We start from the raw sequence: 14,909 nt of genomic DNA, 5'->3' as shown, positions 1-14,909 counted from the left end.
GAGAGTTGCCACTCGCTGTGTAAGGGCGCTTGCCACAATCTCTAAACATCTCGATACGTTGGAAATCACACCTGCTGTATTGGAGAACATCAAGCACTTTGTAGCGTGCACTTTTTGCGTTCCTATTCTGTCGCTGTCTAACTTGAAGTGTTAGGGATCTTCGTGAGGTACAGGATTTTATCGAGAAGGAGACGAACAGCAGCATATTTCACCGCGTACTCTTTACGAAGAAGCGGGCTGACCGCCTTCAAGATCTCCAATTAAGATTTCAGGATACAATGGCACTTTTTCAAGTTCAAGGCCTTTCCCTAGTCTTGGTCTTTTCCATCTAATTGAAATACAGATCACCGCCCTGATAACTATCCATGATATCATCCAGCGCCATTCTTCAAGGTTTCTCGACATCGAGGACGCTGCCTCGGGTCTAGGCAAACTCGAAAAGACGCCAAAAGATGAGCCCGGCGGCAATCGAGTGCGTCTTATTCTCTAAGCTTTCTTGTAACAATTAACTGGCGAGGCGTGCAGACCATCGAAGAATCCGATGTAGCGCTTAAAGAAGAACTTTTCGTTCGAACTGGGCTCCGCTTACATTTAGCTCAAGTCGGCGGTAAATGTGCGGTTGTCAAAGTCTTTGAAGGCAAAGACGCTTCGAAGGTGTGTCACTGTCAACGACTCCTCCATCGATACTCTATCACTGAAGGTGTTTACACGTCACATAGAACTACGCAGCAGCAGTAAAATTTGAGGAGCATCTAATGTTTGCATCGTTCTCAGGGGTGACTACCGTTGTCTGATTCATCTGCCCTCAGGCATCCGCACATTCTGCATCCGAAGAAAATTTCCCGGGTCAATATCCCTACACCGTTCATAGTCTACGACCTAGGTTAAGTGATATGTGACTGTACGGTAACCTGTTTAATGACCGACTGAGTAGATGCGCAAGGAAGCGCCGAACAGTTTATCGCCGCGGCAATTCCCTCTGGCGTCGTGTCAACTTTTGTCGCGGGAGCACAGTTGGTATATTCAGTCCATTTAGCTTCATCCCTTTTAGACTGAACTTTCAATAAGATCTCTGGCATCGCTGTACGTTTCTCGCAAGCCAAGAAGGATCCTCGCAGAATTGACCTGTCCTGTTATACAGTCGGCGTTAAGTCACTTGTGCCTTCGTGGTATTCCCTTTCACTCCGTTAGGATTGAGGTAAAGTCTTATACTGTCACGAACATATCTCCCCTGATCAACCTGAGTTGGTCAGAATTTCAGTATCTTTATAAGTGGTGCCAACAAAGTGGTCCTGTCCTTTGATGGTATTTGGAATTCAACTTCCTTTGCGTCAAGACAAGATCGGACGGGACTCGATGTCCTTGGTGAATTGTGTCATCAGGTACCGAAAATTTGGCTCGCTATCTTGTTTTTACGACCTTCTGTCTTAGACGTTCAACGCCGCAAATGAAGTATTATACAGTGAGTTTGCCATTACGTTAGCCTAGCTAGACTAGTGAGCTTACATTGATTGCAGGAGATACCTTGGCGCGTACGGTTGATACTTCGGAGCCTTTTGACATGGCGTTTTTCGATGCAGAACACGGGGGACAATCTAATATGATGCTTGATAAGTCTGATACCGCGGCGACGGCAGACACGAATTTATCACGACCGCGCAGAGAAATAATGTGGCAAGGAGTCACTGGCAATAGCATCACATTGGACGATATTTCGCGCCAATTTAAGAGTATACTCTCATCGTTATCCTTTACCTCCTTCTCTTTGGGGCATATAGCACGTAGCGCTCATAGCCGCCGCACCGCGCATAGGTGCCCAGGATATCGACGAGAGGAGATAACACTCAGGCCGGTACTCTCAGACTGTAAGGTCATCACGGATGCGACACCTTCTCTCCACGAGAAATGCTTAATTTGTGGAGAGGAAGTCAAAGAAGGACTATTTGACTGTCAATGTAGACAGCGTACGTTGGCAGTCTCTCTTGATGGTGGTGTCACTGATGATGAACGTCCAGCTGATGATGGAATCTCTCCCACTGTCAAATGCACCAAATGCTCAGTTTGGGGACATAGACACTGTAACGATCAATTACGGTACATCTGCTGGAGATGTGCTCCCACTTCTGGTAATAGTGGCAGCACGGACGATGTCAGTCACAGTAGCAGAGAAACAGGTGCAACCGTGCTGAAACCCACGAGTGAAGCTATGACTCCAGCATTAAACAATTTACTACAAGCGCGCAATCGTCTGTACGACGTCTCCTGGGTGGAAAGTGTGTCAGGTCCTCGGAATGCTCCTACATGGACCATCCAGTTTAAGTGTAAGTCAGCAACTCTCCGATGCAGAATTCTTGATTCATATGTTGCCTAGTCGCGGGTGCTGTGATTGGGGTAGGAACGGGCATAACAAAACGGTTGGCCAAAGAGGATGCTATAAGACAGGCTTACACCTCTTTGCAAAGTACGGGGTAGCTGGGCTAAACTGTTACTTTCATTGTTCCAACATAGATGAAAGGCATATGTTCTTCAAGCGTACTTGAGTCATGGACGGGTCTTGTTGGTGCGAACTCATTTCAACACGAAGTCAAAATATATGTCAGATGTGTTGCAGACACGATAGCTGGTTGGGGACCGATACGCCTAGACCTGTACCATATACATATGCGTGAGTATGAATGACAGGGTAAGAGAATAAAGGGAAGAAAGATTAAAGATATATGTTCTTCTTCAGTTTTAGGGAGGAGATGGAAAATGACTGAGGAAGGAGAAAGAAGTAACGACGTATTATGTGTGAAGGGAAGACGATGCTGCCCAGATGGGGGCAGGGCAGTGGGTCCAAAATTCACTTCCAAGCTTTGCATCGCGGAAAAATCCAGACTCCTTCCCACTCTCCTCAATGGGGGGTAAAACTGCTTCGCAGTATGACGAGACCCTAATGTATTTTTATCTTATCTTATCAATACACGTGACTTTCATAAATTTCTTGAACCTTATTTTTTTTTACCCCCCATTTCGGAGACTGGCGTCTTTTGGGGTGGCGCGTTGCGCATGTTTGGCTGAACCTTCTCATCCTGCCCATTTCGCTGCCTTTTGTTGCTCCTGATATTGCCTTGTTGGCTGCACGTAGTCTATGTACCATATTTAATTTCATGTTGTCTCATTTTCAGAATAAATTGAACTTGTTCTGAGTTCTCACCTGTCTTATACCGTCCTCCGAGTGAGCTATCTGTGCATACATTTCAGCATGTTATGCTACATGCAGCATACCTTGGCTAAATCAGATTATAAGCATTCTTGAACAAAACAATGTAACAATACTTGACGTCTCGGTGCAGGTCCTTCGAATTCAGGAAGTACGGCCACTGAGGCAAGGGAAGGTTCAGCCAAACATGCGCAACGCGCCACCGCAAAAGACGCCAGTCTCCGTAATGGGGGGTAAAAAAAAATAAGGTTCAAGAAATTTATGAAGGTCACGTGTATTGATAAGATAAGATACGATGTAAGCTATTCGATACCCCACAGCTGCGAAGCAGCTTTTACCCCCCATGAAGGAGAATGGGAAGGAGTCTGGGAAAAGTCCGGCTTACCACTTGATTTGCAACCACCATCACCCCCATCATCCACGACTCTGCTACTCTTACGCCATCACTTCCGCGCGACGGTCTCCGAAGCATGTCTTCATTCCCCAGAGTAGATTTCTGGAAAACATGAACACTCCCTTCGGTCTCGACGAACCCCACCTGGACCCATCTCGTTATTTTTTTACATCAAAAACGCGGCTCAAAATCAGCTATCATGAGAAAAGAGCCTTCGACGGAATGACAGTTTCGTGAGTCGGCCTGCCTGGGTATTGTTCGAAGCTCATCGTCTCGTTGCAACAAATTAGCCCGAGTTTCGCTACCCGCCACTGCCAGCATTTCTAGCGCTAATGTTCTTCTTTTTCCTCTCTGCGTCTGACCGAGGCAGCTTTGTTATGGAGAAGTGAGGAATCTCCCTGCGACAAATATGATAACCATCGTGTTTGGGAACAGCGCGAGTCCATTGCTGCAAACTTACGACAGCTCGAAAACCGGCTTCGCAACACACTCGCAGAGCTTCCAATTTGACACTGGAACACGCCCTGCATTCCACGAGGACTCTAGTATCGCGAAAAATTCCTACCCTCAAAAATTCCGGTCGCGTATAAAAGAATCTTGAAGAGCCAGTAAGTCTCCCAACAATGTCTGCCCCAGAAACCGCTACGAAATTCGCACCTACTCAATCTCCCTCCGTCCTCGGCGGACAAATCGTCGGTCGCACGCCGCGTGAGGCTGCACCCCCCGCTGCCCTGAAGCTTCGTCTTGACCTTAACCTCGAGGTCGAGATTGCCATCCAGGCCAAGGTCAACGGCGACATCACCTTGTCGCTCCTGTGAGTAGATTATGCATTCATCTGGCGAATTCGGCTGACTTTTGGTGTGCGTAGTGAGTGAATGTTCAATCGTCGTATTTGAATGTACTGGAAAGATTGGTCGTGCATCGTCAGGTTAGCCTTCTTGTTTCGTCGTCGGATGGACGTTTTACTGAGAGTTCTCTGACCATATAGTTATTGTCGACGTTTTGATGGTGGATGGTAGATGTTACGGATGTACCATTCTTACGTGTAGTACTGCTTTCCAATCCATTTTTTGACCAACCACTTCTTCGTGAATGAACGAACCTCGGTGTTCTTGACCTTGAAAAGGCGGACATACCCCAGTTTCGGGCAATGAAGGGGCAGCCAGACGGCCAGACGGTGCCAGACGGTGCCCAGTCAAGTCACATGTGACAGCGTGATAGCCGGTCGCCATGATCATCCGCCATGTTGTGCGACCTCGTCGACGGCTGCATCTAACCATTGGATGTCGTCCTCTATCCACCCAAGAAAAGCCATCAATATTCAGGCGCATAAAGGATGATATTGACGACGCCGAATCCCGCGGTGTTCTGCCAAATTTCGGACCCAAGCCTAATCTAGCCAACTGGGTCGCGACGTCGACGTTCCAGCTACTACTTTTGTGTGACGGGCATATTCGAAGAAGAGCCAAGCCTTTGAGGACGCCAATTGCGGAGGAGGCGTGGGGCATAGGGTAGAAGGCCAAACCATTCTGTGCTATTGTTGGACCTCGTTATAACTTCTCCCGTTCGTCGTAACCACTTACACCTTCATTTCTTCCTTCGACGATTATATTCCCAGACCTATATATTAGGGTGGTGCTCCCTTGGAGATTGGGGGGAGGCTTGCTCGACAAGATGACTGCCGCGTGTCGGACGACGAATTGTGTGTTCGTGGAGCTTGTCGGAGCGATCTTCTCGATTTTGCGGGAGAGCATAGACACTGCGAGCGGATTCCGAGATCCAGAAGCCCAGTCTATTAGGATGGCTGTTTCGAAGAGAAGGATATTTCGGGTCACACGTTCATCATCGAGTTATTCCATTTCGGTAGTTTTATGTTGACCGGGAATAAAGCTGGTGGCGCGCTAATCAGATGCAGTGTTAGTGTATGTGCTGTGGTGGACACTGCTGTCTTCGTTCAGTTATAGATAGGCCCCTCCACCCTCAACGATCTGCCTCTGAACTTGCTATCTCTCGGTGAGCACTGGTGTTTGTCGGTCATCTACCTCACATCCTCAATCGATCTCTGCGGTAGATGGTGGTGGTATACGCGGTCTATCCGAACTCTTCATCCTTGATGAAATCATGAAGCGCATACAGGTGCACAAAAACCTTCAGGATACTCCCAAACCTTGCGAATACTTTGATCTCATTGGCGGTACGAGTACTGGAGGGTGAGCCTGTACCGCTTCTCAAATATGAAGCAATATCAACGCCCGTCTTTACCCGCCTTTAGGCTGATCGCTATCATGTTGGGGAGGTTAAAAATGTCCACCGCTGAGGCCCTTCAATGCTATAAAAAGCTCTTTAGCATTGTGTTCAATGCCGAGAACAGGAAGGCTTTCTACAGTAACGACAAGTTTAAGGCAACTGCACTAGAGAAAGAGATGAAGAGAGTCATTGTCCAGGCTGGGTACAGTGAAGATCAGAAGCTGTTGGATCCCGATGCAGGAAGAAACTCGAAGGGAAATGCGTATGTTTCTTGTCATCTCCCATTCTCAGTACGAGTTTCTCATCCCTCTCGGTAGTTTCGTGTGCGCCATGACCGAAATTAACCTTCGGTCTCCTCAACGTTTCCGTACGTATCCAGGGCTTCCAAACCAAGGTCCAGACTGTAAGATATGGGAAGCAGCGCGCGCTACTACAGCGACGCCAACCCTCTTCAAGGCGATTAAGATTGGGCCTGGAAATTTTGGTTCCAGATACGTAGATGCAAACCTGAGATTTAACAATCCCACGAAGGAAGTCAGAGACGAAGCCAAGGAACTTTTTGGAAGTAATCGATATATCGGTGTGCTTGTCAGTATCGGGACGGGTCATACTGGCCCCAGTGGGCTCCGGCAGCGCAAAGGAATAGAAAAATTTCTGCCATTGAAGCTCATTAGGGTCTTGCAGCATATCGCGACAGACTGTGAAAGTGTAGCGGACGAACTGGCCAAGGAATATGGTGGCGACGGTGCATATTTTAGGTTCAACGTTCTTCATGGCACCGAAGGGATTTACTTGGATGAATGGGAGAAAATGAGCGAACTATCGGCTCATACGACCTCTTACTTAAGAGGTCAGGTTTCAACTCAGATCGATAGATTTATAGTTTGCCTCTTACAGAAGAAGACAGAGGACCTTGCCGTTCCAGTGAGTTCACTTTCAAGACATGCCCCAAATTAATGGAACTGATAAGGCTTATAGCTCGTGGATAGATCTAGCATATTTCGGATCGAAAAAGAACTTGTCATTGGAGATAATTTCCGGATCCATTCCGGTGAACTCACCGATGGTAAAGTTGTAATTGTAAAAGTCTTCGAAGGGGAGCATGCCGCACAGGTGAAGTGGCCATCTATCCTTCCTTGTCTGCAAGTCTGATATTACGCAGAACTGTAGAGCAACTGCTAATCAAGAGTTTAAGGTGCTGTGCGTGTGGTTTTAAAAATCTGATCTTCTTGAGGCGTGACGGCGGTTTTCGTCTGCGAATTTAAGGCACTCGAACATTCTTCATTTAACAGGAATGTCCAGTTCCCCAGAACAGATACCCTTTACAGTGTATAACACTAGTTAAGTGATGTGGTATTTGCACTTAATGTCGTGTTTTTGAAAATGTTTTTATAGACGTGCAAGAAAGTGCCGCATTATTCATTGCGAATGCAATTCCATCTAGTGCTCAGGCATGTTTCATTGCGGGGGCGACTTTTGTATATCCAATTATTCAGTTTCGTTGATGGGAAGCTGACGCAGTGTAGATTTCCGGTATTGCTGTATGTGTTCCGCCAGTCAAGAAAGTACTTACTTGCGCATGACATAACGTAATGATGTGTTCTATCTGCAGTCAGCATTGGATTATCTGTGCGCTTGCGATATCCCCTTTCACTGTATTGGTGTTAAGGTAATGCTGATTAACAACAATATGTTTCTCTCGCTAATTCTAACTCACATCAGGATTTTGCGGTTTTCATGAGCGGTACCAACACAGTCGCCCTGTCTTTCAATGTTTGTCAAAATTCGAGCTTGACATCTTCACCATCAAGCTTAAATGATACGGCATTCGACATTTTTGGTGGTTTATGTTTCCAGGCAAGCAGCTTCTGGAGGTTTTTGAGTAGTGTGCGGTACTGATTGATGGACTCTGATTCAGACGTTCAACACCGCAAGCAAACTATTGTACAGTAAGGTTCACTCTGCTTGGCGTCACTGGTGCTTATTACGGCATGTAGATGACCATTTTGTTCACGATAATGATGATCCAGAACTATCTGATACTACCCAGGCCGAAATATCACCCAATTTAGACAACAATAATTCATCCTATGCAACAGACGCTGAAACCTCTGTCAGCAGTTCACGGCCGCGCCGAGAGATTATATGGAGGCGTCCAGTCACTCAAAGTGCTGGCATCACCTTGAAATCTGTGTCGCAGGAATACAAATTTGTTCTCGAATCATTGTCTATTTCACCGTTCAAGCCATTGAACCACATAGTGCACACTGGCACCGGTGTCTATCGAACGGTGCATAGATGCCAGGGATATCGACGAGAGGAGGTAACACTTAGGCCAGTACCCTTGGACAGTAAGGTCATCATGCGCGCAACACCTTCTCTCCATGAGAAATGCCTAATTTGTGGAGAGGATGTTGAAGAAGGGATATTCAGCTGTAAATGTGGACTGCGTACGCTGGCAATCAGTTCCCTTGATGATTATACCACTAACCATGGATGTCCAGCTGACGATAGAACCTCTCCTAATGTCAAATGTACCAAGTGCTCAGTCTGGGGACATAGCCATTGTAATGATGAATTTAATTACATCTGCTGGAGATGTGGTCAAAGACGGCATTACCGAACAGAATTAAACAACTTTATACTACAAGCTGGATGGGTATTACAATTCGAAGATACTTTTGTAGGACCTCAACGAGGTGGTACATGGACCTCGACCGCATACGGTAAGTCATTAGCTCTTGAACGTAGAGTCCTTCATTCATATGTACACGTTATCTAGTCAATGGCGTTGCGTATGGGAAGGGAATGGCTAGCAAAGTTGGTGATGCCAGAGAGCAAGCATCATACGAAGTTCTTGTTCATTTTGGAAGGGCCTAGGAATAGGAAAGGACTAGGTTGATCTCTGACTTTCATCGTTCCAAAATCGATGATGGCAGGCCCAGGTTCACAATGAAGCGACAATTTGGGATGAATAAAATTAATGGATTCTTGAAGCAGATAGTCAACCGTTAGTCATACTATGAGTCGACACTCGCAGTCACCGTTAGCGATTGCCCAAATCCCTATGTGCTGCTTCCTCCATTTCCGCCAAAGCCTGGCAGTACCAAACGGGCTACAGTTACGAGTACCGCGAGTATCTATAAAGCCAAGCTACAAAAGGGCTGGGGCCGGAGCTGCTAAAGTCACATGTGACAGCGTGATAGCCGGTCGCCATGATCATCCGCCATGTTGTGCGACCTCGTCGACGGCTGCATCTAACCGTCGGATGTCGTCCTCTATCCACCCAAGAAAAGCCATCAATATTCAGGCGCATAAAGGATGATATTGACGACGCCGAATCTCGTGGTGTTCTGCCAAATTTCGGACCCAAGCCTAATCTAGCCAACTGGGTCGCGACGTCGACGTTCCAGCTTTTATACTTTTACGCGACGGGCATATTCGAAGTCATCAAAAGAAGGACCAAGCTTACGAAGACACCAGCCACGAGGAAGGAGTGGCGCATGCTGAGGACACAGGACAGGGATATGTCCATGATTGTGCCATTTTGTGTACTGCTGTTGGACCCCATCATTCTTCCATTCGTGGTACTGCTTCCGCCTTCATTTCTTCCTTCGACGATTATCCTCCCAGGCCAACTTCGGCGCCAGCAGGAAGCGCATATCCAGAGTGTCAGGGAGGCTCTCCCGGAGCTCTGGAAGGCCCATGAGCTTCTCGAGCGTCTCAAGATCCAGCCTTTCGCTGACGAGGATAGGGATGAAGACGAAGATGAAGATGATCTGAAGGGTGTTAAATTTGATGATGAAAATGACTTTTGGTTTCATCGTAGCCGCCGACTCGCTATTTGCCATTTGTATGGTCTACCTGCATTCCAATCAATTCCGGTTCCTCCACTTGGTATCGAGTCTCACATGGAATTTCTCGAGGAGGATGACGCGTGGTTAGTGAAGGAAGGTCTGGATGGGTTAGGTCATGACGAAGTGCGCGAAGCAGTAAATGAACGTGGATTGTGCTTGGTTAGTGAGACGGAAGCTGCGCCTCTGCTCAAGTGGTGGCTTGATCACGTTGCAACTGGGAGTCACGATCAAAGACTCAAGGCGGCACTCGCCTTTTCTGTCTTTTATAAGTCGGTCGAGGATAGAGATGAATGAGCACCGGTGAGTTTTAGTAACGTGCTTATTTTGTCGTGGTACTCATGGTGGTGTATAGGACCTATTAATCTAACAACCATTTTTTGTATCTACAACACAAACTGGCGGAGATGAAATGCAGCATTACTATGATATTCATGCGTGATAGTGAAACTCGTACCTTTCATATGCCCTCGACCTCAAAGGCACGTCTAACTGCTTGCACACTGGCGTCGGCTGAGTCACGAATCTCGGTACAATTTTCTTTTATCTGGAGCTAACGAGACAGCCGTCAAGATTCGACGATTTATACTGCAGGATGCAGATGCAAAAACTACAGTTTTTTCTTCGACTTCTGAACGGATATCATGGATCTGCGTTATGTACATAGCTTCTGGTTTAACAATGATATCGGAGGCTTTCTTACTCCCATCTAAATCACACCTCATACCTGTGCGCTGGATCCAGAGTATGGTTCTTCGAGACCAACGTTCACAGACGATGCCGTTGAGCTCGTCTCGGGTGTTTTCATACCAGGAGTATCTACGAAAGATGAATATAAATTCTTTACAGCTGTACTGTAGACTCACCTGGTAATATGCCAGCACGCTGATCTTTATCGTCCTTTATCGCCGAAGCGTTAACGGGAAAATACTGGACATCATCACTGGACATATACGTCCTGGTCTCCATTCCAACCCGCAGCGAAGTCGTACGCATTGGAATGGACCGACTACGCGTCGGACCACCGGCGGCGACAAATCCATGGGACAGCCGTGTTCGCTCAAAGGTTTCGATGGCCACGTCAAGTGTCGCCCTCACACAGACGAGTGTGATGATGAGAGTGGGATAGATGGCCTATAATGGGACAAAGGGTTTGAGAATAAAGCGTAAAGGAAAATTAGTGAACCCCTCACGGTAAGTTGGGCAAGCAATCCCAACATGATGTATATCCCACTACTGGCAAAGATAAAGGCAAAAATTGCGATGAACTATATTAAACGATTTTGTTGGATAAATCATCACCGACAAGAGCAGAGACAGATACGCACCCAAGTGCAGCAATACAACATCCCCGACTCGATCAAAAATGCCAAGATACTGTTCTGCTTGCAAAATTGAGCTGCGAGGGACTCGCCTGTCAAGGAGCGAATTAAACGATGGTGGGTCCTTGGGAAAACGTAAGCAGGTAAAGGGAAAACAGAGACGACTAACCAGGTACGGTAAGCGATGAGGGACGTAGCACAGATATTTGTTACTAGCGTCGAAATCATAGCACATGCTCCCCAAATAACAGCAGCTGGGTTTCGGGATTCGTTGTCAGCAAATGGCTCTGGAGGGTGCGACAACGTATAGCCCAGACCACAGCCCATTCCTTTTGGTAATAATCTTGAAGGTCAGTACAGGATAGAGCGGAGGACTAGATCATGGTCCTTACCGAGTGTGATTAGAAGCAGGATCACGGACATACAAAGTATCCGTCGATCGCATTTCCAGAGTACCCACGCTCTCCATAAAATGATTCCATCTCCAAACATGAACTATGATACAATGTGTTATCATTGTGTTCTCTGATCAGGCTCGGAGAAAAACATACATTTATGCATTCGAGTGATAGTTGCGCTAATATCCTCGGGGAGGCATTATTTTCGAAAACCAAGGGGTTCTGAGCTCCATTCTTCCGGAGGAATCCCACAAACTTCTCGTCGAAGCTCACGGCGACGTGGGCCGTTGAGACTGACCACATGATAACGTTCAAGATTATCATAGATACGATAACTTTAGTTTTCTTTCGTTTGAATCTAACATATCCGAAAAATATCAGTTAGCATTGACTCGGAGCATGATCTCCTCGAGGAAGCTCACATTAAGAGATATGAGGACCCCGCAAAGAGGCATGTGTACATCCCTAATCATGAAGGTTGGTTTGTAGAATGTCTTGCGACTGAATGTAGCGAGGACGACGCACCATAGAGTAACATCTCAGTGGCCAAAGCAATAAAAACAGCATCTTGGACAGAGAGCCCCATTGCTTGGAGATGGGTCAGACTGAGAGAACAGCAGGGTTTAAATACGGATACCCTGAGAACTACAGATGTGCTCGGAACATATACTGGAAGAGATTTACCCGAGCATCAGTACATCAGTCTTCGAAAGGTTCTAAGCGTGTTTAGTCAAGATATCGGAGCGCTGGCTGCTCCAATCTTCGAGAGGTTAAATATGGACTGTATTAAACGCCGTGCCAGCATCCAGCACAGCCAACGAGTCAGAGTTTTTGATGAATTGCGTTCGATGATAGTGTAGCACTTTCACAGTATTCATTTAACCACAGTTATTGTTGAGAGTCCTGTAATAGCGTTAATGGGGCTGGTAGATAGAGAGTAGTCGCCAAGTCGTTCGCTAGTACGAGTCGCCAAAGATTCAAGAAGCAAGCGCAGATTTGTAGCTGTGTCTCATTTCGGGCCGCGTGCACTTTTCGTTCTTTCTCCCGGTGGCATAAATGATGAATGGTGCCCTTGTACTGATTTACTTCAGTATAATGATCATTATTCTATTCGAGCGAATGGCATACTGCTCGTATTATCATCTTCGCGCCCTTCTCATTCACATGAAACTTGACTTCCTTGGGATCCGTTTTCTGCGAGGACTGATTGCCGTGAATGCTTCGAATAATGTTCATGGTTCTCAATCCCCAACCGAGGACACATGGACTGCCAGACCGCCATCAGGTACTCGATATACTGTTGTCCCTGTCACTCCGGCGCTCACTGTGAGATTTCCCTAGGTACTTACCATATCCCTGCTGCCTCACCGAAAAGTTGGCGACACGATAAGTCCCGTGGTTCCGCTCAACAGGTCCTTCGATAAGAATAGCTTACTCAAAAGGTTCAATCATTCCCATGTCGCCCTCAAGAGTAAGCTCTGGAGAACCAGTGTCGAAATGGGAAGGTCAAGAGACTCGTTTCTTCGGTTTTTGAAAGGGAATTTGGCAGTTATATTCTTAGCGCACTAGAGTCTTTGGCCCAGGAACCGGTGTTCTTGTATCCTCGTTGGGGCTCAATATCAGATTTATTATCTGCTTCGTCTGCATACGAACTGGAGAGAAAGCAGTTTTCGTGGTACTCCCCGTATTTGAATATCTGTTGCTTCATGAATGTTCGTGATCCAACTTAGTAGTGCGATGCTATGATACCGGTGGCTACAGATGAGTGAGTTCATGCACACAATCTTCTCGCAGTTAGAATTAGGACTTACTCGGCTATACATGCTGGACATTATCTTTCTAGATGATTATTTGAAAATATTAATAGGAAACTGAGGTATCCGTTTCAGTCCTTGTTGAAAATACGGATGATGAAATCGAAGGTTGTGGGTCAGTGAGGGATCGAATTCGCTGAGACGAACGACTTTGCTCGAAGGTCTGGATAGAATCGTCGAGCGTTGATCCCAGACAGACGAGTGTAATGATGAGCGTAGGGTAGATGGCCTATCAGGTCTGAGAGTAGGGCATAAACCGGAAAAAGAAACCATTCTCACGCTGAGCTGTGCAAGCATATCTATCATGATGTAAACTCCACTGTTTACGAAAGCGAAAACAAAGATCATAGCGAACTTTTGCCAGTCGTTAGACTATGCGAGGCTAAATTCAAGCAAGAAATATACATACCCAAGTGCAACAATACATGGTACCCGATTCGATTAAGAATGCGAGAATGCCAATCTGTCCGGAAACTTGAATAGCGAGGGTTCCACTAGTTAGAGAGCGGATTAGCCGACGATGGGTCCTTCGCGAGGTTTAGCAGGCGCAAGTGAGTGAAAGAGATTGTTTGTTTACCACGCTCGATAAGCGATGAGGGTCGTAGCGAAGACATTCGTAGTCAGCGTCAATATCATGGCACTGATTGCCCAAGCACTCGTGATCGTGTTCCGATAAGTAGCAATAGGCTTCGAGGAGCTCCCCAGCGTCTGGACAAGCATGATACCAACCGCTTTGTTGTTGAGAGTCAGCTGTATACGGTGACAGAGGTGAATCATAGTCCTGACCGAGCGAACCCAGAATTAGAACTGAAGACACGTAAAGTATTCGTCTGTCGTGGCTCCACAGTACCCACGCTCTCCATACCACGATGCTATCTCCAATTATGAACTAGAGTGGGATGTTTCATGTTTCACCGGGGAAGTTGGTATGGATGAGTAGAAACCGACGCACGTTTATGCATTCCAGGGCTAACTGCGATAATACCTCTGGGGAGGAACTATCCTCGAGAACGCTGCTATTTTCGACTCCGTTCTTCGAGAAGAATCCTTGGAACTTCTTCTCAAAGCTTAAGGAGACGTGACCGGTGGACATGGACCACATGAGTATATTCAAGACAGTCATGGTAAGGATGACTTTGGTTTTCCTCCGTCGGAATCTGTCAGGGCAAGTCAGAATGCATCAGCAAGAACCATAATGCCTTGGGGAGACGCACAACAAAAGATACGAGGATCCGACGAAGAGACATGTGTATATGCCTGGAAATCTGTGTTGTAAGATTGCACATTACTCGTTGCGGCGAAATAGCGCACCATACAAGAAGATCTCGATGGCAAGAGCAATGAACACTGCTTCGGGTACTGGTAACGACATTGCTTAGAACTTGATGCGGTGTCGTGGGCAGAGCGTCATGCTTAAGTATGGACGGCTCAAAGGATGTACTGAGCAAATATCAGACGGCAACGCTCGTGCCGCTGATCAGCCTAAAGAACTCCATCTTCAGTAAGAATATACCAGCTTGGATAGGCAGGAACGCATCACGTTGGTCATTCTAGCGATGGATGATCTGTTACACGAATCATTCGCTTTTGCGCCCACTGATTTTCTGTATCGAGTTGTTTGGCGCAGCGCTTTTCTTCCTGAGCTGTTTCTCAGCTAACCGGAATAGCTGGAAACGCA

General features: G+C 46.7%; 6 protein-coding genes across 6 annotated transcripts; 4 read left to right on the top strand and 2 right to left on the bottom strand.

The window, feature by feature from the left end:
- Positions 1 to 61: 61 nt before the first annotated feature.
- Positions 62 to 2,128, top strand: EV420DRAFT_88878 (uncharacterized protein). The gene is made up of 11 exons (XM_060483884.1): positions 62 to 317; positions 380 to 472; positions 526 to 654; positions 720 to 757; positions 810 to 883; positions 935 to 1,017; positions 1,069 to 1,083; positions 1,142 to 1,198; positions 1,254 to 1,382; positions 1,813 to 1,964; positions 2,061 to 2,128. Exons 1-10 carry the CDS (start codon positions 279 to 281, stop codon positions 1,867 to 1,869), a joined length of 714 nt encoding a protein of 237 aa, XP_060339873.1. The 5' UTR covers positions 62 to 278; the 3' UTR covers positions 1,870 to 1,964; positions 2,061 to 2,128.
- EV420DRAFT_1498271 (uncharacterized protein) lies at positions 1,917 to 2,970 on the top strand. Its single transcript, XM_060470955.1, has 4 exons — positions 1,917 to 1,964; positions 2,016 to 2,149; positions 2,205 to 2,321; positions 2,372 to 2,970. The coding sequence occupies exons 3-4, from the start codon at positions 2,207 to 2,209 to the stop codon at positions 2,470 to 2,472; spliced, it is 216 nt and encodes a 71-aa protein (XP_060339872.1). The 5' UTR covers positions 1,917 to 1,964; positions 2,016 to 2,149; positions 2,205 to 2,206; the 3' UTR covers positions 2,473 to 2,970.
- A 1,249-nt stretch (positions 2,971 to 4,219) lies between these two features.
- EV420DRAFT_1473182 (acyl transferase/acyl hydrolase/lysophospholipase) lies at positions 4,220 to 8,723 on the top strand (the record flags this gene model as incomplete). Its single annotated transcript, XM_060469105.1, has 17 exons — positions 4,220 to 4,410; positions 4,922 to 5,107; positions 5,228 to 5,459; positions 5,561 to 5,609; positions 5,668 to 5,806; positions 5,869 to 6,105; positions 6,161 to 6,767; positions 6,822 to 6,956; positions 7,006 to 7,043; positions 7,136 to 7,170; positions 7,239 to 7,321; positions 7,456 to 7,512; positions 7,566 to 7,730; positions 7,762 to 7,792; positions 7,841 to 8,293; positions 8,348 to 8,569; positions 8,626 to 8,723. The coding sequence occupies 17 exons, from the start codon at positions 4,220 to 4,222 to the stop codon at positions 8,721 to 8,723; spliced, it is 2,958 nt and encodes a 985-aa protein (XP_060339871.1).
- Positions 8,724 to 8,891: 168 nt separating this feature from the next.
- EV420DRAFT_88745 (uncharacterized protein) lies at positions 8,892 to 10,131 on the top strand. Its single transcript, XM_060483881.1, has 2 exons — positions 8,892 to 10,000; positions 10,053 to 10,131. Exon 1 carries the CDS (start codon positions 9,059 to 9,061, stop codon positions 9,992 to 9,994), a length of 936 nt encoding a protein of 311 aa, XP_060339870.1. The 5' UTR covers positions 8,892 to 9,058; the 3' UTR covers positions 9,995 to 10,000; positions 10,053 to 10,131.
- Positions 10,053 to 12,238, bottom strand: EV420DRAFT_88915 (uncharacterized protein). Its single transcript, XM_060483886.1, has 9 exons — positions 11,943 to 12,238; positions 11,840 to 11,882; positions 11,571 to 11,775; positions 11,412 to 11,514; positions 11,189 to 11,348; positions 11,026 to 11,143; positions 10,891 to 10,965; positions 10,564 to 10,831; positions 10,053 to 10,516 (listed from the first exon to the last, which is right to left on the bottom strand). Exons 1-9 carry the CDS (start codon positions 12,001 to 12,003, stop codon positions 10,419 to 10,421), a joined length of 1,131 nt encoding a protein of 376 aa, XP_060339869.1. The 5' UTR covers positions 12,004 to 12,238; the 3' UTR covers positions 10,053 to 10,418.
- A 751-nt stretch (positions 12,239 to 12,989) lies between these two features.
- Positions 12,990 to 14,074, bottom strand: EV420DRAFT_88900 (uncharacterized protein). Its single transcript, XM_060483885.1, has 6 exons — positions 14,018 to 14,074; positions 13,809 to 13,962; positions 13,641 to 13,758; positions 13,511 to 13,585; positions 13,229 to 13,460; positions 12,990 to 13,172 (listed from the first exon to the last, which is right to left on the bottom strand). Exons 2-5 carry the CDS (start codon positions 13,949 to 13,951, stop codon positions 13,278 to 13,280), a joined length of 519 nt encoding a protein of 172 aa, XP_060339868.1. The 5' UTR covers positions 13,952 to 13,962; positions 14,018 to 14,074; the 3' UTR covers positions 12,990 to 13,172; positions 13,229 to 13,277.
- Between the last annotated feature and the right edge of the window lie 835 nt (positions 14,075 to 14,909).

The sequence above is a fragment of the Desarmillaria tabescens genome (assembly GCF_030435595.1).
Source record: "Desarmillaria tabescens strain CCBAS 213 chromosome Unknown EV420scaffold_1, whole genome shotgun sequence".
In the NCBI taxonomy this organism is placed as follows: domain Eukaryota; kingdom Fungi; phylum Basidiomycota; class Agaricomycetes; order Agaricales; family Physalacriaceae; genus Desarmillaria; species Desarmillaria tabescens.
This window is presented reverse-complemented; position numbering and strand designations above follow the sequence as displayed.

Excerpts from the sequence above, each read along its gene's own strand:
- EV420DRAFT_88878 (XM_060483884.1), top strand. The coding sequence starts at position 279 with ATGGCACTTTTTCAAGTTCAAGGCCTTTCCCTAGTCTTG. Across the intron at positions 318-379 it reads AAGGCCTTTCCCTAGTCTTG|CGCCATTCTTCAAGGTTTCT; the intron begins GTCTTTTCCATC and ends GATATCATCCAG. Across the intron at positions 758-809 it reads AAATTTGAGGAGCATCTAAT|GCATCCGCACATTCTGCATC; the intron begins GTTTGCATCGTT and ends ATCTGCCCTCAG.
- EV420DRAFT_1498271 (XM_060470955.1), top strand. The coding sequence starts at position 2,207 with ATGACTCCAGCATTAAACAATTTACTACAAGCGCGCAATCGTCTGTAC. Across the intron at positions 2,322-2,371 it reads ATGGACCATCCAGTTTAAGT|TCGCGGGTGCTGTGATTGGG; the intron begins GTAAGTCAGCAA and ends TATGTTGCCTAG.
- EV420DRAFT_88745 (XM_060483881.1), top strand. The coding sequence starts at position 9,059 with ATGATCATCCGCCATGTTGTGCGACCTCGTCGACGGCTGCATCTAACC.
- EV420DRAFT_88915 (XM_060483886.1), bottom strand. The coding sequence starts at position 12,003 with ATGGGGCTCTCTGTCCAAGATGCTGTTTTTATTGCTTTGGCCACTGAG. Across the intron at positions 11,144-11,188 it reads CTCATCGCTTACCGTACCTG|GACCCACCATCGTTTAATTC; the intron begins GTTAGTCGTCTC and ends CGTTTTCCCAAG. Across the intron at positions 10,517-10,563 it reads GCGTGCTGGCATATTACCAG|ATACTCCTGGTATGAAAACA; the intron begins GTGAGTCTACAG and ends CATCTTTCGTAG.
- EV420DRAFT_88900 (XM_060483885.1), bottom strand. The coding sequence starts at position 13,951 with ATGCTTGTCCAGACGCTGGGGAGCTCCTCGAAGCCTATTGCTACTTAT. Across the intron at positions 13,759-13,808 it reads CTCATCGCTTATCGAGCGTG|GACCCATCGTCGGCTAATCC; the intron begins GTAAACAAACAA and ends AACCTCGCGAAG. Across the intron at positions 13,461-13,510 it reads ATATGCTTGCACAGCTCAGC|GCCATCTACCCTACGCTCAT; the intron begins GTGAGAATGGTT and ends CAGACCTGATAG.